Raw genomic sequence first — 25,428 nt, forward strand, 5'->3', positions numbered from 1 at the left:
TTTCAAAAAATCGTCAAAATTATCCAGAGCTGGAATTGCATATAAACTATACATTTTTGGAAAGAACTAGTCCTGGGCTACTTCCAGTTTTTCGGTACCCCGATTCATGTCTTCTCCAAATGCTCTTTGGAGCCACTTGAAGATTCCACTATTTTTGGCAAAATTTGATGATTTTTCAAAAATTCGTCAAAATTATCCAGAGCTGGAATTGCATATATACTATACATTTCTGGAAAGAACTAGTCCTGCGCTACTTCCAGTTTTTCGGTACCCTGATTCATGTCTTCTCCAAATGCTCTTTGGAGCCACTTGAAAATTCCACTATTTTTTTGCAAAATTTGATGATTTTTCAAAAAATCTTCAAAATTATCCAGAGCTGGAATTGCATACAAACTATATGTTTTTGGAAAGAACTAGTCCTGGGCTACTTCCACTCTGCCGGTACCCCGATTCATGTCTTCTCCAAGTGTCTGTTTTTTGCATTTGAAAATTCTATATTTTACTACCATATTTGACGAGTATAAAATTATTTTAACTAATTTTTATTTTATATATTAATTTTTTGAATATATTTTAATATAATTTTACTTTATTTCTTAAAAAACATTTTATTTGGTGCTCGTTTTATTAAAAAACAAATTTTAATTCATTTGAAAACGAATTTTATAGTATGTGGAACGTATTTGACATATGTGGTGTGGGACGTATCTGGCCGACGAATTTAACTTCACACCCTTAGACTATTGTCAAGACTATAATCTGTGCTATAGAATAGACTATAGTCTGGACTATAGAATAGATTATAGTTTGGACTACAGTCTGGACTATATAATAGACTATAGAATAGACTATAGTCTGGACGATAGAATAGACTATAGTCTGGACTATAGAATAGATAATAGTCTGGACGATAGAATAGAGTATAGTCTGGACTATAGAATTGACTATAGTCTGGACTATAGAATACACTATAGTCTGGACTATAGAATAGAATATAGTCTGGAGTATAGAATGGGCTATAGTCTGAACTATAGAATAGAGTATAGTCTGGACTATAGAATAAACTATAGTCTGAACTATAGAATAGACTATAGTCTGGACTATATAATAAACTATAGTCTGGTCTATAGAATATACTATAGTCTAGACTATAGTCTGGTATAGAATAGACTATAGTCTGGACTATAGAATAGAGTATAGTCGGGACTATAGAATAGAGTATAGTCGGGACTATAGTCTGGACTATAGAAGAGACTTTAGTCGGGACTATAGTACAGACTATAGTCTGGACTGTAGAATAGACTGTAGTCTGGACTATAGAATAGACTTTAGTCTATACTACAGTCTGGACTATAGAATAGACTATAGTCGGGACTATAGAATAGACTATAGTCGGGACTATAGAATAGACTATAGTCGGGACTATAGAATAGACTATAGTCGGGACTGTAGAATAGACTATAGTCTGGACTATAGAAGATACTATATTCGGGACTATAGTCTGGACTATAGAATAGACTATAGTCTGGACAATAGAATAGACTATAGTCTGGACTATAGAATAGACTATAGTCTGGACTATAGAATAGACTATAGTCTGAACTATAGAATAGACTATATTCTGGACAATAGAATAGACTATAGTCTGGACTACAGAATAGACTATAGTCTGGACTATAGAATAGACTATAGTCTGCACTATAGAATAGATTAAAGTCTGGACTATAGAATAGACTAAAGTCTGGACTATAGAATAGATTATAGTCTGGACTATAGAATAGACTATAGTCTGGACTATAGAATAGACTATAGTCCAGACTATAGAATAGACAATAGTCCAGACTATAGTCTGGTTTATAGAATAGTCTATAGTCTGAACTGTAGAATAGTCTATAGTCCGAACTATAGAATAATCTATAGCCCGAACTATAGAATAGCGTAGTCTGGACTACATAATAGCGTATAATCTGGACTATAGGATAGTCTATAGTCTGGACTTTAAAATAGTTTATAGTCTGGACTATAGAATAGTCTATAGCCTGGACTATAGAATAGTCTATAGTCTGGACTATAAAATAGTTTATAAACTGGTCGATAGAAAAGTCTATAGTCTGAACTAGAGAATAGTCTATAGTCTAGACTATAGAATAGTCTATAGTCTGGACTATAGAATACTCTATAGTGTGGACTATAGAATAGTCTATTGTCTGGACTATAGAATAGTCTATAGTCTGGACTATGGAATACTCTATAGTGTGGACTATAGAATAGTCCATAGTCTGGACTATAGAATAGTCTATTGTCTGGACTATAGAATAGTCTATAGTCTGGACTATAGAATAGTCTATTGTCTGGACTATAGAATAGTCTGTAACCTGGTCGATATAATAGTCTATAGTGTAGTTTATAGTACGGACTACAGCATAATCTATAATATGGACTATAGTATAGTATTTAAGCAATATCCAGTCAAGTTAGTTTTTCATTCAAAAGTTCCACCTTACTAATGCTAAAATAATTTCAAAAATATCCCCACAAATCAACACAAAAGGGATGAAAAACATAAAAGAAACATTAAAGGAAATATTTTCTACAAAAAGCTAATAAGAGGGCCTAACACAATAACGGAAAGTACCTACAAAAACAACAACAATAAGCAATAAAAAATAGGAAAAAAACACTATAATAACCAATATATAAAAAAAAAAAACAAAATTACAATACTACCCTACTACAACAACAGCTCTCTTTACACACATTTACAACAAAAAAAAACAAAATACTCTTGTTTGAAAAATTTACTACTATAAGCCACCTCTCTGTCCCTCTTTCTCTTAAGGAACCCTGTACTATAAAAAAAAAAACTAATAAAGTAGAAAAGAAATTGCTATACATGATTAAATATTTGATTTTTGAAAATTTCTTTTAAATAAAATAAAAATTTCTTTAATTTTCTTTAAGTTAAAAAAGAAAAATTTGTAATTTTTTAAGAATTTAGTAGAAAATTTTAAGAAAATTAAAACAAATGTTTTGATTTGCAAACAAGATTTTCTTTTTTTTATAAAGTGGGCTGTTGGCAAAAAAAAAAAAAAATTACCATTTTTTCGTATACACACTGCAATGTTGAAGATATATTTTATTTTTTGATGAAAAAGTATGAAAATTAAAGTTTCACTAAACTTGTTTTAAGAATTTTGGTTTTAAGATTTATTTTAGGGAAATTTCTTTTATTTTTTGCTTTTAACAAACTTTTAGTTAAAATTCACATTTCATATTTATTATTAAAATTTTATGGCATTTATAATTAATTTCCTCTTTTTTTTCGTTTTATATGAAGATTTTTGTTTTAATTTAATTTAAAGATTTTATTTTCTGACATAAAACACTCACTACACACGGCAGGCTCTTCTTGGCACTCATTCACTCACATTAGAAAATTTTTAACTAAAAAATTTAAAAGGAAAAACTTGTACGAGCGTTACACGCATACCGCTCACATACACACACACACACTATACAAGTAGAAAAATTTTTAAAATTTATATTTAAAAAAAAACTAAAGAAATATAGAAAAATATGTTTTATGTATAATAACAACTCCCGACCGACAACCGACAACGATGACTGACGACAAAGGAGCTACGATTATTGAAAAAACCTTTTTTTTTTTTGCCAACAACAACGTAAATGAAAAAAGTTCACAAAACTTGTGAATTGCAGCGCACAAACTCCATATGAAATACACACACACAGATACTCATTCACTCACACTTTGTAACACACATAAACTCACAATTTATGCAAAGAGCAACACAACAACATTTAACCAAACATTAAACAGTTTATAGGTGGGCACTTGATTTAAGAGCGAGCATACATACATAAACTTATGGTAAGAGAGTAAATTGCAAAACAAAAAAAAGTTCACTCCATGACCCCTTGCTCTCCCCCAAAATTACTTGTTTTTTTTTTTGGTTTAAGGACTTTTAAAACAAGGAAGTACATTTTTTTACTCAAAGAGTGTGAGAGAGAGAGAGTGAGAGTTTGTATGTTTTGGTTATTATTATTATTCTCCTTTCTACCCACTCATATTTGCAATTTGTTCGCATACGCAAAAAATCGTTCATTTTAAAATAGTAAAACTTGTACTCTAAAACTACAACTCGTATATAGATTTTTTAATTAAATCATGTGTAGTTTGCCTGTTATATATACAAACCGGCTTTAAAAAGCTTTTTTTCTAACCGGTTTCTCTATAGGCAGGGTTAAAGCGAAAAGAAAATAATCAATCCTTTAACCTACCGGCACTTAAAGCTTAAAAAGGATAAAAGGTGCTTTTTCATTTTAAAGTTCAAAGTTTTGTTAAATTAAAACAATTAATGCTGAGCTTAAAAGCTTCAGAACAATATTAGACTGCACTATAAACTAAACTGTAGTCTGGACTATAGACTAAACGTGAGCCAAGACTACACGCCAAACTATAGTCAAGACTATACACTAATTTATACTCTAGACTATACACTAAACTATCCTCTTGACTATAGACTGAACTATAGTCAAGGCTATATACTAAACTATAGTCAAGGCTATAGACTAAACTATAGTCAAGACTATAGACTAAACTATAGTCAGACTATAGACTAAACTATAGTCAAGACTATAGCCTGAACTATAGTCAAGGCTATAAACTAAACTATAGTCAAGACTATAGACTAAACTATAGTCAAGACTATAGATTAAACTATAGTCAAGACTATAGACTAATCTATAGTCAAGGACTAAAGACTAAACTATAATCTTGACTATAGACTAAGTCTGGACTATAGACTAAACTAGTCTTGACTATACACTAAACAATCGTCTTAACTATAGACTAAACTATAGTCAAAACTATAGACTAAAGACTACAGATATAAACTATATCATGACTATAGACTAAACTACAGTCATGACTATAGGCTAAACTGTGGTCAAGACTATAGACTAAACTATAGTCAAGACTATACACTAAACTATAGTCAAGACTATACACTAAACTATAGTCAAGACTATAGATTAAACTATAGTCATGACTAAAATATAGTCAAGACTATACACTAAACTATAGTCAAGACTATACACTAAACTATAGTCAAGACTATACACTAAACTATAGTCTAGACTATACACTAGACTATCGTCTTGACTATAGACTGAACTATAGACTATAAGACTGTAGACTAAACTATAGTCATGACTATAGACTAAACTATAGTCATGACTATAGACTAAACTATAGTCATGACTATAGACTAAACTATAGTCATGACTATGGACTAAGTCTGGACTATAGACTAAACTATAGTCTTGACTATAAACTAAAATATAGTCTTGACTATAAACTAAAATATAGTCTAGACTATACACTAAACTATCGTCTTTACTATAGACTAAACTATAGTCTGGACTATAGATTAAACTATAGACTTAAGACTATAGACTTAACTATAGTCTGGACTATAGACTAAACTATAGTCTGGACTATAGACTAAACTATAGTCTGGACTATAGACTAAACTATAGTCTGGACTATAGACTAAACTATAGTCTGGACTATAGACTAAACTATAGTCTGGACTATAGACTAAACTATAGTCTGGACTATAGACTAAACTATAGTCTGGACTATAGACTAAACTATAGTCTGGACTATAGACTAAACTATAGTCTGGACTATAGACTAAACTAAAGTCTGGACTATAGACTAAACTATAGTCTGGACTATAGACTAAACTATAGTCTGGACTATAGACTAAACTATAGTCTGGACTATAGACTAAACTATAGTCTGGGCTATAGACTAAACTATAGTCTTGGTTTAGACTATTATAGAAACGGCACTACAAACAGTACTATAGTCTAGAATCTAGACTTTAGATTTGATCTGAACTTTTGTTTCAACTATAGTTGAAACAATAGACTGCGCTATAGACTAAACAATAGGTTCGGTTATAGTCCAGACTATAGTAAGCTGTAACCTAAATGGACTTGTCTGTAGTTTAGTCCATTTAATGGTTCTTATTTAGGAGTATTGTGAAAAGTTTTCTAACTTTAATAAAAATCTATAACAATGGTAACCCCATAAAAAAGTCCATCTACCACATCAGTTACACACTCACACACCTTTCACAGATGAATATTAAGGAGTATACTCCCTAATAATAACTCTATAGAGTTCTGAAAAACAGAGAAAAAAACGCAACTAAACTATAACCGGATAATTTTCATAGTAAACCAGTGATATCAATTATTAATTATGTAAATAAACATCAAAGAAAATTTGAAACTATACAAAGATTGAATGTTCAAAAAGGAAGTTAAAATTAAAGACGTTTATAAAGGACGATTTGCAACTAAACAGTTAAGGATTAAATAATGACTTCAATTTCAAATTAAACAAGTCTTGGCAGGATTTTACTTTAGCTAACTGCATACAAATTTAAGCGTCCAAAAATCACTTTAGTGAGCATTACTTTATAGTAAATATAAAGTGCAATGGAAATGGCCAGTTATAATATTAAGGCAAAAGAGAATAATGATAACAAATGGACACATAAATTGAAGTTAAAGGAAACACTCTCTTTAACTAACAGGGTGTCAGCACTCTCTCTCTCTCTCTCTCTCTTAAGTAGTAACAAATACTCAATTTATTAATATGACTAGTATTGGGCTAATAATAAACCTTTTGAGGCAAAAAAACAGTTGACAGGCAGGGATGGATATTAACAACTTCACAAATAAAAAATGCTTATACATACTTCGATAAAGTGTAGAAAACTGTTATACTGAGACAATTTTGAATAGAAAAATGTTGATACATTGTCATACTCTAGCAAATTTCTGGAGAAAACTGTTATACTTAAACAAAATTCTAGAGAAAACTGTTATACTTAAACAAAATTCTAAAGAAAACTGTTATACTTAAAAAATTTCTATAGAAAACTATTTTAGTTTAACGATTTCCTTAGAAAACTGTTATATTTCTAAAATATTTTATGGAAAACTGTTATAGTTCGAAATTTTGTTGGTAAACGTTTATACTTTAAAATTGTTCTATAGAAACTGTTATATTTTAAGATTTTCTGTGGAAACCTATTATAATACGATTTTATCCAAAGAAAACTATTATATTTCAAGAACTTTCAATAGAAAACTGTTATATTTCAATAATTTTCTTTAGAAAACTGATATACTATATTTTTTAGAAAACTGTTATACATTAACTTTTTCTTTAGAAAACTATTATACTATGAAACATTGTTATACTGAAACAATTCTTTATAGAAAACTGCTATACTATAATAATTCCGATATAGAACTGTTATAATTAAAGAATTTTCTATAAAAAACTGTTATACTTTAACAAAATTCTTAAGAAACCTGTTGCATTCAAATATTTTCTATAAAAACCTATTATATTATGACGGTTGTCCCTAAAAAACTGTTATACTTTAATATTTACCACCAAAAACTGTTATATTTCATCATTTTTCTATAGAAAACTGTTATACTTTGATAATTTTCTACAAAAACCTGTTATAATTCAATAATTCACTATTGAAAACTGTTATATGTTAAAAAGTGCTTATATAAAACTGTTATACTTTAAAAATTTTCTATAGGAAACTGTTGTACTTTAATAATTTTCTATAAAACTCTTATACTTTAACAATTTTGATATGAAAGTGTTATATTTCAAGAATTTGTCTATCAAAAACTGTTATACTTTAACTTTCTATAGAAAACTGTTATATTTTAAAAAAATTTTATAGAAGACTGTGATACTGTAAATAATTTTTATAGTCAACCTGTATACTTTAAAAATTTTCTATAGAAAACTGTTATACTTTAACAATTGTCTATTTATGAAACTGTTATACCTTAATATTTTCAACATACAACTGTTATACTTCAATTATTGTTATACTTGAAAAAAATGCTAAAGAAAACTGTTATAATTTAATAATTTTCTATAAAAAAAACTGTTATACCTCTAGAATTTGCAATGGAAAACTGTTATACATGAATAATTTTCTATAGAAAACTGTTAAACTTCAATAATTTTCTAAGGAAACTTTTATACTTTAATAATTTTCAATATGCAAAACTGTTATACAGATTTATACAGTTTATACTGTTATACTTTAACAATTTTTCTATAGAATACTGTTATATTTTGACAACTTCTATATAAAACTGTTATGCTTTAACAATTTTCTATAGAAAACTGTTATACTTTAACAATTTTATATGGAAAACTGTTATACTTTAACCATTTTCTACAGAAAACTGTTATACTTTAATAAACTAATTTAGAAAACTGTTATAATTTAGGCATTTCCAATATAAAGCTGTTATAAAGTAACCTTTGTTTTAGAAAACTGATATAATTTAATAATTTTTTATTAAACTGTTATACTATAAAATTTTTGTTTAGAAAATTTTTATTTTATAACAGTTTTCTCTGGAAAACTGTCTATATACTGACTATAGAAAACTGTTATATTCAATAATTTTCTATAGAAAACTGTTATATTTCAACAATTTTCCATGGAAAACTGTTATACTTTAGCACTTGTTTCAAGCTGTTCTTTTCTCTTTTTCCATCCCTGCTTTTAACATGAATAAAATGTGCAAATGTAAGAGAATGGAATAACCATTCGTAAAGCATCATATGTTAGGATCTCGACAATGATAGCATTGACGTCTATGACGTTGTAAGTCAACTATGTACATACGTTAGTGGAATAATAAGAAAATTTTCTACTTGGTTTAATAAAATTATCTTGTAAGTATGTGCAATAGAAAAAAAAATATATATGTACACACAAATTGTGTGTTTGTAATAGTTTAAATGTTAGTATAAGTATGTTTATTGGGTGGTGGTGTTGTTGTAGATGATGGTAATGATGACGATGTTGTTGATGTTGGGGATTATTAGGAGGTAATATACCACAACAATTCCCACACACAAAATCTCAACCGAAACACATTCATTTTATTTGCTGAATACAGAGCTTCTTATTGATTTATATGCTGATGTGTTTGCCTGCTCAATAATAAAACAAGAAAAATATATAAAAAAGGCAACTTGATGAAAAGAAAAATATCGGAGGAGAAAAAAATACTAAACATGAAAAGCAGCTTTAATGTAAAACAGAAAACAAAGTGAACTGATATATTGTAGTTGTAGTTTATATAGAAAAATGACTAAAACATTAAAAAGGCAAATAGAAAATCATTTTTTACAGAGAACGAGGCTAATCTGAGAAGTAATTTCAATGAAATTCGTGTTAGACATGAGCTTTGCTATAGATACTTATGTTTGACATGAGCTTTTTTAAAGAAACTTATATCAGACAAGAGCTTTCCTTTAAAATTTTATTTCAGACATGAGCTTTTCTTTCTTAAAAGCTTATGTTAGAATTTAAATCAAAAGTCGATATGAGCTTTTTTATAAAAACTTTCTATAGAAGCTCATGTTAGACATGAGCTTTCTACAGAAACGTTTGTTAGACAAAAGCTTTTTTTATAGAAACTTATGTTAGACATGAGCTTTCTTAGAGAAACTTATGTTAAACATGAGCTTTCTTATTGTTTGACATGAGCTTTACTGCATTAACTTATATTAACATATGTCAGACATGAGCTTTTTAAAATTTATTCCCAAAAGAGACTTATCCAACCTCCTTCCTTCCTAGCAAAGTACCATAATACAGAAAAAATGTAAACCTGCAAAAGTAGCAAATGAATTGACAACAACAACAACAACAACTAACAACACGAATAATAAAAACAATAAAAACGAGTAAAATGTTTAAGTGTTTTTATTGTTGTAACCCATAGAATGACAATAGATTTGAACTTATTATTTTGTTAACGTTGTTATTGTTGTGTTGTTGTCATTTATTTTACTCTTGATGTTGCGTATTGTGTTGTTGTACTTTTAGCGAAAAAAATTATTGAGTATAAAACAAAACAAATGACAACAAAAAGAGTTTAAGAAGTTTCCTTGTAAGAAGTAAGGAGGAATTCTACAAAAATTAAATACAAAATAAATGATTTTTTAATGGAGTAAATAGAAGAAAATTGCACTTGAGTTAGAAATAATAAAATTTTTGAAAATTAGGGCAACAATAAGGTAGACAGTTTTTTTAATGGTGTAGACAAAAAGCAGGTAGATTTTAACATTAGGAAGGAAACTTAAACTAAATGGATTTTTAATTTTAGTAAAAAGAATCTAATTTCTTTAGAAAAATTTTATTTTAAAGCAATTTCTTATGAATAGGCTTTATACAGAAATTTGTATTAAGTAATGGGTTTTTGCAAGACTTTTTTCTTAATTACTTTGAGAGAGACTGAGACCCTTTTCTTAAGAAAAGTGCTTTTGCACTTTTTGTCTTGTCCATAATTCAGAATTGTCTATTATACAGTCTATAGTCTTGTCTATAGTCCAGACCATAGTCTTGTCTGTAGTCCAGACTATAGTCTTGTCTATAGGCCACACTATAGTCTTGTCTATAGTCCAGACTATAGTCTTGTCTATAGTCCAGACTATAGTCTTGTCTATAGTCCAGACTATAGTCTTGTCTATAGTCCAGACTATAGTCTTGTCTATAGGCCAGACTATAGTCTTGTCTATAGGTCAGACTATAGTCTTGTCTATAGGCCAGACTATAGTCTTGTCTATAGGTCAGACTATAGTCTTGTCTATAGGCCAGACTATAGTCTTGTCTATAGGCCAGACTATAGTCTTGTCTATAGGCCAGACTATAGTCTTGTCTATAGGCCAGACTATAGTCTTGTCTATAGGCCAGACTATAGTCTTGTCTATAGGCCAGACTATAGTCTTGTCTATAGGCCAGACTATAGTCTTGTCTATAGGCCAGACTATAGTCTTGTCTATAGGCCAGACTATAGTCTTGTCTATAGGCCAGACTATAGTCTTGTCTATAGGCCAGACTATAGTCTTGTCTATAGTCCAGACTATAGTCTTGTCTATAGTCCAGACTATAGTCTCGTCTATAGTCCAGACTATAGTCTCGTCTATAGTCCAGACTATAGTCTTGTCTATAGTCCAGACTATAGTCTTGTCTATAGTCCAGACTATAGTCTTGTCTATAGTCCATACTATAGTCTTGTCTATAGTCCAGACTATAGTCTTGTCTATAGTCCAGACTATAGTCTTGTCTATAGTCCAGACTATAGTCTTGTCTATAGTCCAGACTATAGTCTTGTCTATAGTCCAGACTATAGTCTTGTCTATAGTCCAGACTATAGTCTTGTCTATAGTCCAGACTATAGTCTTGTCTATAGTCCAGACTATAGTCTTGTCTATAGACCAGACTATAGTCTTGTCTACAGTCCAGACTATAGTCTTGTCTATAGTCCAGACTATAGTCTTGTCTATAGTCCAGACTATAGTCTTGTCTACAGTCCAGACTATAGTCTTGTCTACAGTCCAGACTATAGTCTTGTCTACAGTCCAGACTATAGTCTTGTCTATAGTCCAGACTATAGTCTTGTCTATAGTCCAGACTATAGTCTTGTCTATAGTCCAGACTATAGTCTTGTCTATAGTCCGGACTATAGTCTTGTCTATAGTCCAGACTATAGTCTTGTCTATAGTCCAGACTATAGTCTTGTCCAGACTATAGTCTTGTCTATAGTCCAGACTATAGTCTTGTCTATAGTCCGGACTATAGTCTTGTCTATAGTCCAGACTATAGTCTTGTCTATAGTCCAGACTATAGTCTTGTCTATAGTCCAGACTATAGTCTTGTCTATAGTCCATACTATAGTCTTGTCTATAGTCCAGACTATAGTCTTGTCTATAATTCAGATTATAGTCTTGTCTATAGTCCAGACTATGGTTTTGTCTAAGATAATTAAGAATTAAGACATTTTTTCTTTAGAAAAGTATCTTCACTAGACTGTTATATTAAGAAAACTATCTTTACAAGAAAGTTTTCTGAAGAAAAATTTCCACATTTCCCCCGACAAAATAAGGATAAATACAAAAAAATCCTCTACTCATAAGTTTTTTTTATTATTTTTCTATCACAAAACTTGTGTTGGTGTTTATTTTTATAGTTTATTATTATTTTCTTAACAACAAAAAAAATACAAACTATAAATTTAGTTCATGCATTTACTTTATATCTAGTAAGAAACAGAAAAAAAATAGTCATACAAGAGCAAGCAGGGGCACTCACTCTTAAAGATAATTAAGCGTACAGCATGTATGAATGAATAAATACGACAAATACAACAATAAGTTGGTTGTAACATGTATGCATGTATGTAGCAAGCAGCAGTTACAATGTGGATTATGGCCGCAGGTGACTTGACTATTAAAAACCATAAAGTCAAAGTAAACTCAAAGTTACATTTCGTTGTTGTGTGTATCTTATCGCTCGCTATTAAAACAGAAAATGTGGGTGTCAATATGCACATATAGAAATTTTAAGAAAAAAAAAATGAAAAACATACATATGCACAAAATGCAAAGTAATAAAATGCACGAGTTATACGAGCTTTTTTTCTTAAGATTTTATAGTTTTTTTTTTTTTAAAGCTGTTTTCTGTGTAAAAAGATTTCTATTTTATATAGAGAGTTATAGATTTTTAAATAAATATTAATAATAATAGGAAAACCAAATAACACACACCTTAAATTTAAATAGGTTAAACTGAAAAGTTCTTTAAGAAAATATATTTAAAACAACAAAATGGTCTCGCAAATTCATTTTTATACAAAAATGTCTCTCGCAAAACCTATTTTCTCAAGTACATGATCTTGCAAAGTGACTTTACTTAAGAAAGTGATCTCGCAAAGATATTTTTCTTAAGAAACAGGTCTCGCAAATATATTTCCCTTAAAACAGGTCTCGCAAAAACACTTTTCTAAAGAAAAGACTCTCGCAAAGTCTATTTTGTGTAGAAAAATGTTGTGTAAAGATCATGCCTCTCTCACTCTTCTTTATAATAAGGTCTCGCAAAGACCATTTTCTAAAGAAATTTGCTGCGCAAAGATATTCTACTTAATAAAAAGGTCTCGCAAATGACATTACCTGAATAAATAATAATCGCAAAGACTATTTTGTACAAAAAAAGGCGATGCAAATTGCAAAATGTATTTCGCAACTTAACTTTTATCAAGAAAAAGTTCTCGCAAAGACACTGTTAGAAAATAGTCTCGGTAAGATAATTTTTCTTTAGAAAATGGTCTCGCAAACCTACTTTTCTTAAGAAAATGGTCTCGCAAATGTACTTTTCTTTAGAAAATGGTCTCGCATATGTACTTTTCTTTAGAAAATGGTCTCGCAAATGTACTTTTCTTAAGAAAATGGTCTTGCAAATGTATTTTTCTGGAGAAAATGGTCTCGCTTAGAAAATAGTCTCGCAAAGATAATTTTATTAGGGAATAGGTATCGTAATGTTTCTTTTCTTAAGAAAATGGTCTCGCAAATGTTCTTTTCTTAAGAAAATGTTCTCGCAAATGTACTTTTCTTTAGAAAATGGTCTCGCAAATGTACTTTTCTTAAGAAAATAGTCTCACAAATGTAATTTTCTTTAGAAAATGGTCTCGCAAATGTACTTTTCTTTAGAAAATTGTCTCGCAAATGTAGTTTTCTTTAGAAAATGGCCTCGCAAATGTATTTTTCTGAAGAAAATGGTCTCGCTTAGAAAATAGTCTCCCAAAGATAACTTCCTTAAAGAAAAGGTATCGCAAAGTTACTTTTCTTAAAAAAATGGTCTCGCAAATGTTCTTTTCTAAATGAAAATGTTCTCGCAAATGTACTTTTCTTAAGAAAATGGTCTCGCAAATGTTCTTTTCTTAAGAAAATGTTCTCGCAAATGTATTTTTCTTAAGAAAATGGTCTCGCAAATGTATTTTTCTTAAGAAAAAGGTCTCGCAAATCAACATTTCTTACGAATTGAGTCTCGCAAAGACACTTTTCTTTAGAAAATGGTCTCGCAAATGTATTTTTCTTAAGAAAATGGCCTCGCAAATGTACTTTTCTTAAGAAAATGGTCTTGCAAATGTACTTTTCATAAGAAAATGCTCTCGCAAATGTATTTTTCTTAAGAAAAATGGCTCGCAAATCAACTTTACTTAAGAATTGAGTCTCACAAAAACACTTTTTTTAGAAGTCAGTATCGCAAAGTCACTTCTCTTAAGAAATGGGTCTTGCAAAGTCTATTTTGTATAAAAAAGTACTGACAAAGACTAAAGAAATGAGTCTTTTCTAAAGAAATTAATCTCGCAAATATCTTTTCAAGCAAAATGTATCTCGCAAATACAATATTTTGAAAAAATATATACTTTAAGAATCCTAGTTTCTGTTTTTTAATAAAAAGGTCTGGCAAAAACTATGATCTCAAGAAAAATATATTGAAAAGCTTATTTCTAAGGAAAAATGTCTCGCAAATTCACTTTTCTTAAGAAATCTAACTCGCAAAATCTGTTTTCTAAACAAAACCGACTAGCAATGACTCTTTTTTAGAGAAAATTGTGACTCAAAGTTACTTTTCATAAAAAGCTTGTTTGGCGAAGGCACTTTTCTTAAGAAAATGGTCTCGCAAAAGCCTTTTTTATATAAAAAATAATAACGCAAAGTACTTAGCAAGACAAATTTACCTAAAGAAACTGTCACGTTAAGACACTTTCCTATAGATATCACTATTGCAAAGCACTTTTATAAAGAAATCTATAGTGTAGTGATTCCTCTATAAAGAAAACTAACTCGCCAACTTACTTTTCTATAGAAAACAATGTCTTAAAATAAAATTTTGTATAACAAATTCCCTTTTAAACAACTTTCCTATCTTTTTTCAATAATTTTATGTCAGCCCTCGTAAATAGTTATTTAAAAATCTCAATAACTTTAATCATTACCTCATATGAATATATTCCTTTCTATTTTTAAACATGAACATAATTTTATTAATATATACAACTTAAATCTTTAGCTCGTGTTTAAAAATAATTCTTTATTTTTAAAACAAATCTAAAATAAAAACATAACAAATCTATCCCGTGACAAACACCACACTTATAGAAAAAAAAAACAAAACACATGTTTTGCTTAATGTCTCATATTTCCTTTAATGTTTCTCTGCTCCTTCCTTTTTGTGTTTCATTTTTTTAATTTCATTCATATTTTATTGTGAAAAAAAGAATCCTTTATAAACTTAGTTAAACTGACTGTCAAACGTTTTGAAAATAATGAAGTGACATTTAAACTAAAACAGCTGGCAGCTCTATTAAAAAAGGAGCAACAACAACCGTAGCTGGCAAAAACATCAATACAATGTTTATAACAGGAAGTACAAAAAAAAGAAGCAAAATAAACAAATCTATAAAAAATAAAAAGCAAAAACGTTAATACAGGCAAATGACAAGAGCAATACAACAAAAACACTCTACTCACACAGATTTGACAATAAAACCTTTCGTAAAAAACCCTAGACAGTCTGTCATAAACACAGCAAATTTAGCACAGTAGTGCAAAAAAATATAAACAAATCTTATTGGAAATGACAGAGGATTTGTTACTATACTTATTCGAATATAAATAGAACAAATTTTTAACTACAATTTAAATATTTATTTAAAATATTAATAATATTATTTATTTAAAAAAAGATAATATTTATAAAATTAAGATAATTTTTTTAAGAGACCGACAGATATTTTAATAAATGTTGATTTATGTTGTGAAAATGATAATTCTTATCACATGGTTTCAATTCCTAAATAAATAAGGATTATTTATAGTTGTGGCGAGTAACAACATATTGAAGATAAAAAACAAACAATTTTCGAAAGTGACAAAAAGGAAAACCTTCTTGACAAGAGTTTCTCTAAAGAAAACTTTTCTTGGAAGAAATTTTTCTAAGAAAATTGCCTTCACAATAATAATTTCTGAAGAAAACTGTATTGACAAAAACTTTTCTAAAGAAAGATGTCTTGATAAAAACTTTACTAACGAAAAATGTATTGACATGTAACTTTTTTAAAGAACACTGTCTTGACCAGAGATTTTTTTTAAAGAAAACTGATTTTTGTTTAAGAAAGCTGTCTTGTCAAGATATTTTCTTAAGAAAACTGTCTTGACAAGTAACTTTTTTAAAGAAAACTTTCTTGGCAAAATCTTTTTTGTAAGAAATCTGTGTTGACAAGATCTTTTCTTATGAAAACAGTTGTGACAGGAAACCTTTCTAAAGAAAATCTTCTTGACAAGAGTTTTTCTAGAGAAAGCTGCCCTTGAAAGAAAATTTTCTTACGAAAACTGTCATAGCAAGAACTTTTCTAAAGAAAAATGTCTTGACAAGTAACTTTTATAAAGAAAACCTTATTGACAAGAGCTTTTTGGTAAGAAAACTGTCTTGACAAGATCTTTTCTTAAGAAAACAGTTGTGACAAGAAACCTTTCTAAAGAAAACCTACTAGACAAGAGTTTTTCTAAAGAAAACTGCCCTTGCAAGAAAATCTTCATAAAAAACTGTCATAACAAGAACTTTTCTTGAGAAAACTATCCTAAAAAAAACATCTTGACAAGTAAATTTTTAAAGAAAACTGTCCTGAGAAGACTCTTTTGTAAGAAAACTTTCTTTTCTTACGAAAACTGTCATAACAAGAACTTTTCATAAGAAAACTGTATTGACAAGTAATTTTTTTAAAGAAAACTGTCCTGACAAGATATTTTCTTAAGAAAACAGTTGTGACAAAAAACCTTTCTAAAGATAACCTTCTTGACAAGAGTTTTTCTCGAGAAATCAGCCCTTGCAAGAAAATCTTCTTAAGAAAACTGTCATAACAAAAAAATTTTCTTAAGAAAACTGTCTTGACAAGAACTTTTCTAAAGAAAATTGTAACTTTCCTAAAGTAAAAAGTCTTGGGAGGAATTTTTTTGTTGAAATATAATATTTTGGTAAAAATTTCAAATTTTAATAAAATTTTAAATAATTATTCAAAATATTAACTTAATTTTAGTTATAAATTTAAGTAATTTTTCTATTTACCTGTTTTTTCCACAAGAAATTTTGTGCGTTTTATTCCGTTGCTGGCACCACTGTTTCATTCACAACAATTAGAGTTGCCAAATTGTACATTTATTTTTTTATGACACTTTCACACTATTTTTGATTAAATTTTATTCGTTTTTTATTAGCAGGCAATTTCATTTATGTGAGTTTTATTTTTCCACATATTTTTAAATAAATATAACTACAAAAAAGTTGTTTTTTAAATCATAAAAAAATATAGATTTTTATTTTATAACAAATTAATTGTTGACAATTTTTCAACAATTGTCTAGTAATGTCAAAACAAAATTTTTAATTGTTTTTTAATAATAATTCTGTAATAAACTTGTTACTCACAACTTAAAACAACAAGAATAATAAAAATATACAAGATAAAGATTAAATTTTGCTATTAAAAAGAACATAAGAAGAAGACACGCACAAAACAACAAGAACAACTACAAAATCTAATAAATTTAATCTTGTATTAAGAAATCAAATGTCAAACAAACACTTCAACATACATACATACGAACAGAGATTACATTAATAAAATTTAATGTATAGAAGAAAATAAAACAAAAAAAAAGTAATAATGTTAAACAAAATATAATTAAAGTACAGAAATAATAAAACAAAAAAAAAAACGGCTTTAACATTGGAATAATTAAATGAATGAATGCTGGGTTGTGTATTTACGAAAAACAATCAGGGATTTAATGATGCTAATTGAGTGATTTTTTTCCAGCAAATGGAGCGTTTTATTGTAAGAAAATCGCGAGTTCTTAATTAAAGGTAATTCTTTAAGAAAAATTTCATTATTATTCATCATTATAACAAATTTCTGTAGAAAAATTGATTCTCTTTACAGATGCGTTAGAAAGTTACCTTCTTAAGACAGTCTTCTTTAGAAAAGTTTATTGTCAAAGCAGCTTTCTTTAGATAAAAGCCTAGTCAAGACAGTTGTCTGTAGTTTTCTTTTGAAAAGTTTCTTATAAAGCAAGTTTTCTTTTGAAAACTGCCTTGTGAAGTCATTTTTTTAGTTTTCTTTAGAAAAATGCCTTGTAAAGACAATTTTCTTTAGAAAAGTGTCTTATACTGACAGTTTTCTTTGGAAAAGTGTCTTGTACAGCGAGTTCTTTCTAGAAAAGTATCTTATATTGTCAGTTTTCTTTAGAAAATTATCTTTAGAAAAAGCTCTTATAATATAGCTTTGTTAAGAATCAAGACAAATTTCTTTAGAAAAGTTTCATGTCAAGAAAGACAGTGTCTTGTCAGGACTATTTTCTTTTGAAAGTTTTTTGTTAAAACAGTTTTCTTAAGGAAAGTGTCTTATACATACAGTTTTCTTTAGAAAAGTGTCTTGTACAGAAAGATTTCTTAGAAATGTGTATTGTACAGAAATTTTTCTTTAAAAAAGTGTCTTGTACAAACAGGTTTCTTTAGAATAGTGTCTTGCACAAACAGTTTTTTTAGAGAAGTTTCTTGCATAGAAAGTTTTCTTTACAGAAGTGTCTTGCATAGAAAGTTTTTTAGAAAAGTGTCTTTTACAGACAGTTTTCTTTAGAAAAGTATCTTGTAAAAACAGGTTTCTTTAGAAAATAGTATTGCACAGACCATTTTCTTTAGAGAAGTGTCTTGCAGAGAAATTTTTCTTTAGAAAAGTGTCTTGTACAGACAGTCTTCTTTAGAAAAGTATCTTGTGATACTTAGAAAAGTATCTTCTACAGACAGTTTTCTTTTCTAAAGACAACTGTCTTGCACAAACAGTTTTCTTTAGAAAAGTGTCTTTCATATACAGTTTTCTTTAGAAAAGTGTCTTCTACAGTCAGTTTTCTTTAGAAAAGTGTCCTGTACAGACATTTTCTTTAGAAAAGTATCTTGTACAGACAGTTTTCTTATAGAAAATGTATTTGGCAGACAGTTTTCTTTAGAAAAGTTTCTGTGAAGAAAGTTTTTTTTAAAAAAGTCTTTTGTTTCTTTAGAAAAGTTTTTTTTTAGAAGTTTTTGGCCAATACAGTTTTCTTAAGAAAAGTTCATGTCACGACAGTTTTGTTTAGAAAAGTTTCTTCACAAGAACGTACCTATTCTTTAAAAAAATTTGTTGTGCAAAGGTTTTTAAAGAATATTTCTTATCAAGAGACTTTTTTGGAACTGTTTTCTTTAATAAATTCTTCCTTGTTAAGAACATTTTTATAGAAAATATTTTTAAGGCAGTTTTTTAGAAAATATAGGTATTCTGATCATTATTTTAAATATTTACTGTTTCTACTAATTTCCAAAACTTTGCATATAATCCTTTCTTTTTTAACGCTTTTAATACAGCGTTTTGCAGTAATTTATTCCATATAGAAAGTTGGCAACATTGCAATTAAATCCACACACATTCACATAAAAAAATAGGAAAAATACACTCATAAAATACAAGGAATAAAGTAATAAAAACAAAATAATGAAAAAAAAGACACATAAAATTTTAATTTCAGCCCCGATTTTTGTTGTTTCAATTCACATTTTCTTTATAAAAATCACAAAGATTAATTAACGTTTCACATTACATACGTCTGCCTGTGTTTGTAGTGTATGTAGGTTTCTTTTATTTTTCTTGTTTTTCCTTTAAACATTCATTCCAATTTAATCACTTGTTTTTATGGCAAATTTCTTATGATTTTGAATTTCTTCCGTTTTTTTTTTTTTTATTAATATTCATGTAAAAAACACTTTTCCAAAAGGGATAATTATGTATATTTCATTTTAGTTTTTCACATTTTCTTGTTATTTATTTGTTGTTGTCAGGTGTCACTTAATGATTTTCTATTTTAATATTTTACCTTTTTGTGTTATTTTACAGAAATTTTATTATTTTTTTTTTTAATAAAGCGTGCCCTTTTTTGTATTTATTCATTAATATTCTATGAATTGTAGTTGTTTTTGTCTAATAAATATTTACACTTTTTTTCTTAGCTAATTCATCAATAATAGTAATTTGATTTTTACACATAATTCAGTTATAAACGTAGGCGTACATAATTTTTTTTATCTGCTTTTATTATTTTTAAAAACACTTATAAAAACCAAAGTAACATTTTTGTAAAATCCAAAAAGAAACGAAGAAATATCTCTATAAAAACACGTCTCACTAAACGAAAATCTACTGAAAAACTGGTTTTATTATCTCTTTTGGGTTGATTTTCTTTATTGGTTTTTTAGTACTGCTGCTTCATGTTGTTGTTGTTGTTGCTAGTTTTAGAACAAGGTTTAGAAAAAAGGTTTATTTTGGGATAAACACATATGGCAAGGCTTACAGAAAAAAACAACTCTGTTGTAATGCAAGTGACAAGCAAATAGAGATGCCAGATGTTATACCTCGCGGAAAAGAGACTAAAATAAATTTTATGCAATGTTTTGGTATTACTTCAATTGTCTTGTTTTTTATGAAAATATTTGAGTTTTTTGTGGAAACTTTTTAAAATTAACAATTATTTTTATATAAATTTGTCACTATATTAGCGTTTTATAGATCGTTCTATAGATTGGTTGGAAAAATTCCAACTCGAGGAGTTTATCCTGATAAAATGGATAAATCAAAAATAAAACTTAATTACGTGAAACTTTTTAAGGAATATCTTTCTTGAGAAAAAATTAAAAAAAATAGTTTAAAAAATTTGAAAATTATATTTTAAAACAATACATATTTCTTCTTCATAAAGTAAACGTTAACAAAATAGCAAAAAGTCGTTAAGTAGACTTTTTGCTAACACTATAGAACTCTAGGCCTCACGTCAAACTGACTAATCAAACTGCCATTTTGTTTACTTACTATCAAACACACACCAATGGGTTGATGTGAATTTGATGAAAATTAAAACAAAAAAAAAATTGAACTCAGTTTGATAAATGTACGCGTAATAAACAGAAATAAAAAAAAATGAAAAATAAAAAATTCATACTAGAATTTATTGAAGTTTATCGTAGTTTACCCGCTTTATGGCAAATTAAGTCCAAAGAATATTACAATAAAAAAGAAAAAGATCTTCAGTACAAGATTCTGCTTAAAAAATATCGCGAACTAGAACCAAAAGCAGAGAAAAAAGATGTTGCGATGAAAATTAACTCCTTAAGAACTGCCTACCGTAAGGAATTAAAACGCATTGAAAAATTAGAGGAATTAGGGACGTCTGATAATGGCCAAACGGAATCAAATTTGTTCTTTTTCGAAGCATTAGATTTTATTCGTGAGAGTTTAAAGCCAAATGCATCGCAAACCATAGCAGGAGATGGTGACGAAAATGAAGTAGAGGTAAGACATATTTAAGAAGTATATTTTTGTGGTGGATTTGTTTACATCTTTAATAGAAATGGATGTTTTACTAGTTGTAACCTATTCCGGAAATAGACCAGACTATAGACTAGAATATAGACCAGACTATTGAGGACACTATAGACCATTGAATAGACGATTGATTAGACAATAGAATACGCTATAGTCTTGGCTAAAGACTGGAGTATAGAGAATAGACCGGACTATATACTAGACAATTGACATCACTATAAGCTAAACTATAGATTGGACTATACACTAGACCATAGAGCAGATTATATTCTAAATTGTAGATTCTACTATACACTAGACTATAGACTAGATTATGGACTAGACTATAAATATGAACATAGACTTGACTATAGCCTAGAATAGAGACTAGACTATAAGCCACAATGTAGACCAAAGATTAGACTATCGACTAGACTTTAGACTACACTATAGTCTAGACTATAGACTAGATTACAGACTAAACTGTAGATTAGACTATAAACTAGACTATACTATACTATAGACTAGACTATAGACCATAGATTAGAATTAGATTTGACTATAGACTACACTATAGTCTAGATTATAGACTCGACTTTAGACTAGACTATAGATTAGATTGTAGACGACATTATATACTATACCATAGATTAGATTAGACTAAAGACAAGATAATAGACTCGACTTTAGACTAGATTTTAGACGACATTATCCAAATATATACACATCTAGTCGATCAATTTACAATTTGCCACAAGTCTTGTCCTTCATTATTAAAATAACTGCAAAATTGGTCCCTCACTAACTGAGCAGCGCTTGTAGCATTTTTACAATGTGTTCTTTGCAATGGCGTCGATAGGTGATAGTTCACTGATTCTACAGAAATACATTTCCGCTTCATCTTTCTGATCCAAAAATTATGTAAATAACAACAAGTTAAAACAATAGTTTGAGCTTTTTCCGGCGAAAGACCAATTGTTCTTTGTAAAACTTTAAATCGGGAAAGTAATATGTTAAAAGCACTTTCCGCAATACGTTGGGCACAGCTCAAGCGATAATTGTAAATACTTTCTTCATCGCTTAGATACGATTGAGAAAATGGTGTCAATATATTGTTTGTCAGCTGAAAACCACTATCTCCCACAAACACATAAGGCATTTCCTGTTCGCTTGATGGCAAAACGCCTGACTTTGGTAGATTTAATGCGCCTTCCGTTAATGTCCTTACAAATGTTGTATTGTCATAACCATCGCATACTCCACCATTTGTGTCAACATCCACCATAATGAATTCGTAATTTGCATCTACTATTGCCATTAGGACCAGGCTAAAGAATTTTCTATAGTTATAATATAAGGCACCAGATTTAGATGGTTTTCTTATAGGAATGTGCTTTCCATTTATTATACCTAAACAATTGGGAAAATTTGAATTGTGATAGATGTTTGCTGCAAGTTTTTTCCACTCATCTTCGTTGGAGGGTAGCTGTTAAGAAAAAGATGAAAATTCGCTTAAAATAGTACAAAATTTTTATCTTTTTCGGATTTTAAAAAGGCTATGGACTTGTTTATAGAGTGGCATTTGACTTGTGAAGACAGTTTTCTTTAGAAAATGTCTTGCCTGGAAAGTTTTCTTTAGAAAGTTATTATTAGAAAAATGTGTTGCGATGTTAGGTTTTTTAGAATTATCTTGTGAAGATACATAGTTCCCCTTAGAAAAGTGTTTTATAAAGATATTTTTCTTTATTAAAGTTTCTTATAATAGCTAAAATGTCATTCCAACTCTTTTTCTTTTTTTGCAGAATAACGCGAAACGAAAGAAACGTAAAAAGCCAGATCCGGCTGAAGAATTAATGATTTTGGCAGCGAAACGTCTCAGTCAACCACCAGACGAATGTGACAAAATTATCGAAAGTTGGGCTGTTAAATTTAAAAATATGAGCCCGACTCAAAGACTTTATGCCGATAAGTTCATAAATGAAATTCTTTTCGAAGGTCAACTGGGAATGTTGCATAGAAATTCGATGATGTTAAATGTTTTAGACAATTGTGAAGAGAAGCATATAATTTAATATGCATACATGCATATAATAAGGAAAAAAGTTTATTTTAAGTTTTATTAAATAAACGTTCAGTTTACCTTTATATAATTTGCTAGTGTAATGTTTATTTCATTGCATGTTTCCAAAACAATCCGCCCTATAGCACGTTCCGATATATAGCTAATGCCTCTTAAATCCGCAAATGATTTGCCTGTAGCCAGATAATATAAAGTTATAGTTAAACGTTGAGCCGGCGAGATGGCCTCACGCATTTGTGTATCTTGTTTTTGTATTTTAGGTCCAACTAAAGTTAAAATTTCCTCAAAGGAATCTTCATCTATGGTAAAATCACTTGTCGTGCCCAATTTAAGTTCATGGAGGAGTTTTTCATGCGTAAACTGATTTCTTTTCCTAAAGCACTCGTTCATCCAAAGACGCTTTCTTTTATTCTGCTGCTTTTGTTTAATGGCTTGAGCTAGAGCAATAGCTATGCAATACTCTTCAGTACGGTTCATATTTTAAAGGATAAGTATAGTTTTTTTGTGAAATAAACAATAATTTGAGTAATAATTAAATATTAAACGTTTGTAATACATTTGTTTTTGTTTGTAAACAAACATTTTTAAATGAATTTTGATGTGTCAGTTTGAAGTGTTGCCATATTGTCCAGTTGCTCTTTAGACAATAAGACTAGGACACTTTTTTCTTAAAAGAAAAGTCGACTTTACAAGGCACTTAAAAACACTAATAATTATTTAAATAAATACCTAAATTTTTGTGCATTTTTTTTAAAGAAAATAATTTTTCTTTTTTCCAACGTTTTTTAGTACCACTACTATAATGAAAAAATCACTACATTGCATTTAAGAGTTGCCACTCATATTACACTGCACAACTCCACTTTACTGCACAGCGAATGCAACACTGTTTAGACGATGTGATTTTTTTTGTAGTAAATGACCAGAGCCCTGTGCTGACAAACAATAACGGCGGTTTTCGGCTGTGTTTTAAAATTTGTCATCGATATTAAAACTGTTTATTATGATTTTGGAAAATATTTTAAATTGAGATTTTCAATTTTATTTCTTTTAAAAGGTCCTTTTTAAGATTTTTCCGAATTTTTTCATGTTTCACGCAAAAGAATGATATGAAAACTGTTATGAAAGCTTCGCTTGGGCATGTGTGTGGATTTACTGAGTAGCTCTAAATAGGGTTCTATAAATCGACTTTCGAATAATCGAACAATAGACTTTTTGTCGAAAAAAGTCGAAAAGTCGAAGTCGACTATTTTGTTCCAAAAAAGTCGATAACTCGACTATCGTCTGTGAAAAAAATCGAAAAGTCGACTTTGTGAATAAAGGTCGAAAAGTCTGAAAGTCGAAAAAAGTCGATAAGTCGAAAAAAGTCGATAAGTCGAAAAAAGTCGAATAAAGTCGAAAAAAGTCGAAAAAAGTCGTAAAAAGTCGAAAAGTCGAAAAAAGTCGGAAAAAGTCAAAAAATCGAAAATTGTAGAAACAAGTCAAAAATAGTCAAAAATTTTAAAAAAGTGGATAAAAAAGTCGGAAAAACTCGAAAAAAGTAAAAAAATAGTCGGAAAAAAGTAGAAAGTCAAAAAAATTGTCAAAAAGTCGACAAGTCGAAAAAAGTCGGAAAAAGTCGAAAAAAGTCGAAAAGTCGAAAAAAGTCGACTATTTATAAAATACTTATAGTCGAAAAGTCGACTTTTATTTAAATGAAAAAAGTCGAAAAGTCGAAAAATCGACTTTTCATAAAATGCAAAAAGTCGAAAAGTCGACTTTTCGTTTCAATTATAGAACCCTAGCTTTAAATCTCTTTGCAGGGGTGGTCCACCGGAACCCCTATCACATATCTGCTTCGCACAATAAAAGCAAACAAAAACAAAACAAAAGAACACTATAACAAACTACAAATGTACGATTATTAAAACACCCTACAGTACACCAACTTGAAGCACTAATAACATGGGGCAGATGTGATAACC

The 25,428-nt window shown here is 29.0% G+C and overlaps 3 protein-coding genes across 13 annotated transcripts in view; 1 reads left to right on the forward strand and 2 right to left on the reverse strand.

Annotated features, from left to right (window-relative positions):
• LOC119609669 (caskin-1) overlaps window positions 1-20,239 on the reverse strand; it is a 79,932-nt gene extending 59,693 nt beyond the window's left edge. For 2 of the 10 annotated variants that reach the window (XM_037964537.1, XM_037964542.1), the window contains exons 1-2: window positions 19,336-19,354; window positions 17,070-17,274 (exon numbers count right to left, since the gene is read on the reverse strand). The gene's annotated coding sequence lies outside the window, so the exon portion shown is untranslated. Of the gene's footprint in view, window positions 1-3,097; window positions 3,686-17,069; window positions 17,275-19,335 lie in introns of those variants that run through there. The other 8 variants (XM_037964541.1, XM_037964533.1, XM_037964539.1 and 5 more) reach the window with 7 other exon arrangements.
• A 479-nt stretch (window positions 20,240-20,718) lies between these two features.
• LOC119609672 lies at window positions 20,719-23,528 on the forward strand. The gene is made up of 2 exons (XM_037964545.1): window positions 20,719-21,372; window positions 23,187-23,528. The coding sequence occupies exons 1-2, from the start codon at window positions 21,001-21,003 to the stop codon at window positions 23,454-23,456; spliced, it is 642 nt and encodes a 213-aa protein (XP_037820473.1). The 5' UTR covers window positions 20,719-21,000; the 3' UTR covers window positions 23,457-23,528.
• Window positions 22,010-24,324, reverse strand: LOC119609671 (protein ANTAGONIST OF LIKE HETEROCHROMATIN PROTEIN 1-like). Of its 2 annotated transcripts, none has more exons than XM_037964543.1 (3): window positions 24,194-24,324; window positions 23,525-23,925; window positions 22,010-22,870 (listed from the first exon to the last, which is right to left on the reverse strand). In XM_037964543.1, exons 1-3 carry the CDS (start codon window positions 24,207-24,209, stop codon window positions 22,121-22,123), a joined length of 1,167 nt encoding a protein of 388 aa, XP_037820471.1. In that variant the 5' UTR covers window positions 24,210-24,324; the 3' UTR covers window positions 22,010-22,120. The 2 variants fall into 2 exon arrangements, with proteins under 2 accessions (XP_037820471.1, XP_037820472.1); XM_037964544.1 differs by lacking the exon at window positions 24,194-24,324 and having other exon boundaries at window positions 22,613-22,724; window positions 22,795-22,870; window positions 23,525-24,091.
• Window positions 24,325-25,428: the final 1,104 nt, after the last annotated feature.

This window comes from Lucilia sericata, unplaced genomic scaffold (genome assembly GCF_015586225.1).
Source record: "Lucilia sericata isolate MDLA Ls3-8-SP2 unplaced genomic scaffold, ASM1558622v1 Contig001033F_arrow, whole genome shotgun sequence".
NCBI classification, from domain to species: domain Eukaryota; kingdom Metazoa; phylum Arthropoda; class Insecta; order Diptera; family Calliphoridae; genus Lucilia; species Lucilia sericata.

Bases quoted from the DNA above. Each gene is read 5' to 3' on its own strand.
- LOC119609672 (XM_037964545.1), top strand. From the start codon at position 21,001: ATGAAAAATAAAAAATTCATACTAGAATTTATTGAAGTTTATCGTAGT. The intron at 21,373-23,186 runs GTAAGACATATT...CTTTTTTTGCAG, and splicing joins GTGACGAAAATGAAGTAGAG to AATAACGCGAAACGAAAGAA.
- LOC119609671 (XM_037964543.1), bottom strand. The intron at 22,871-23,524 runs GTAAACTGAACG...TTTTCTTAACAG, and splicing joins CACTAGCAAATTATATAAAG to CTACCCTCCAACGAAGATGA.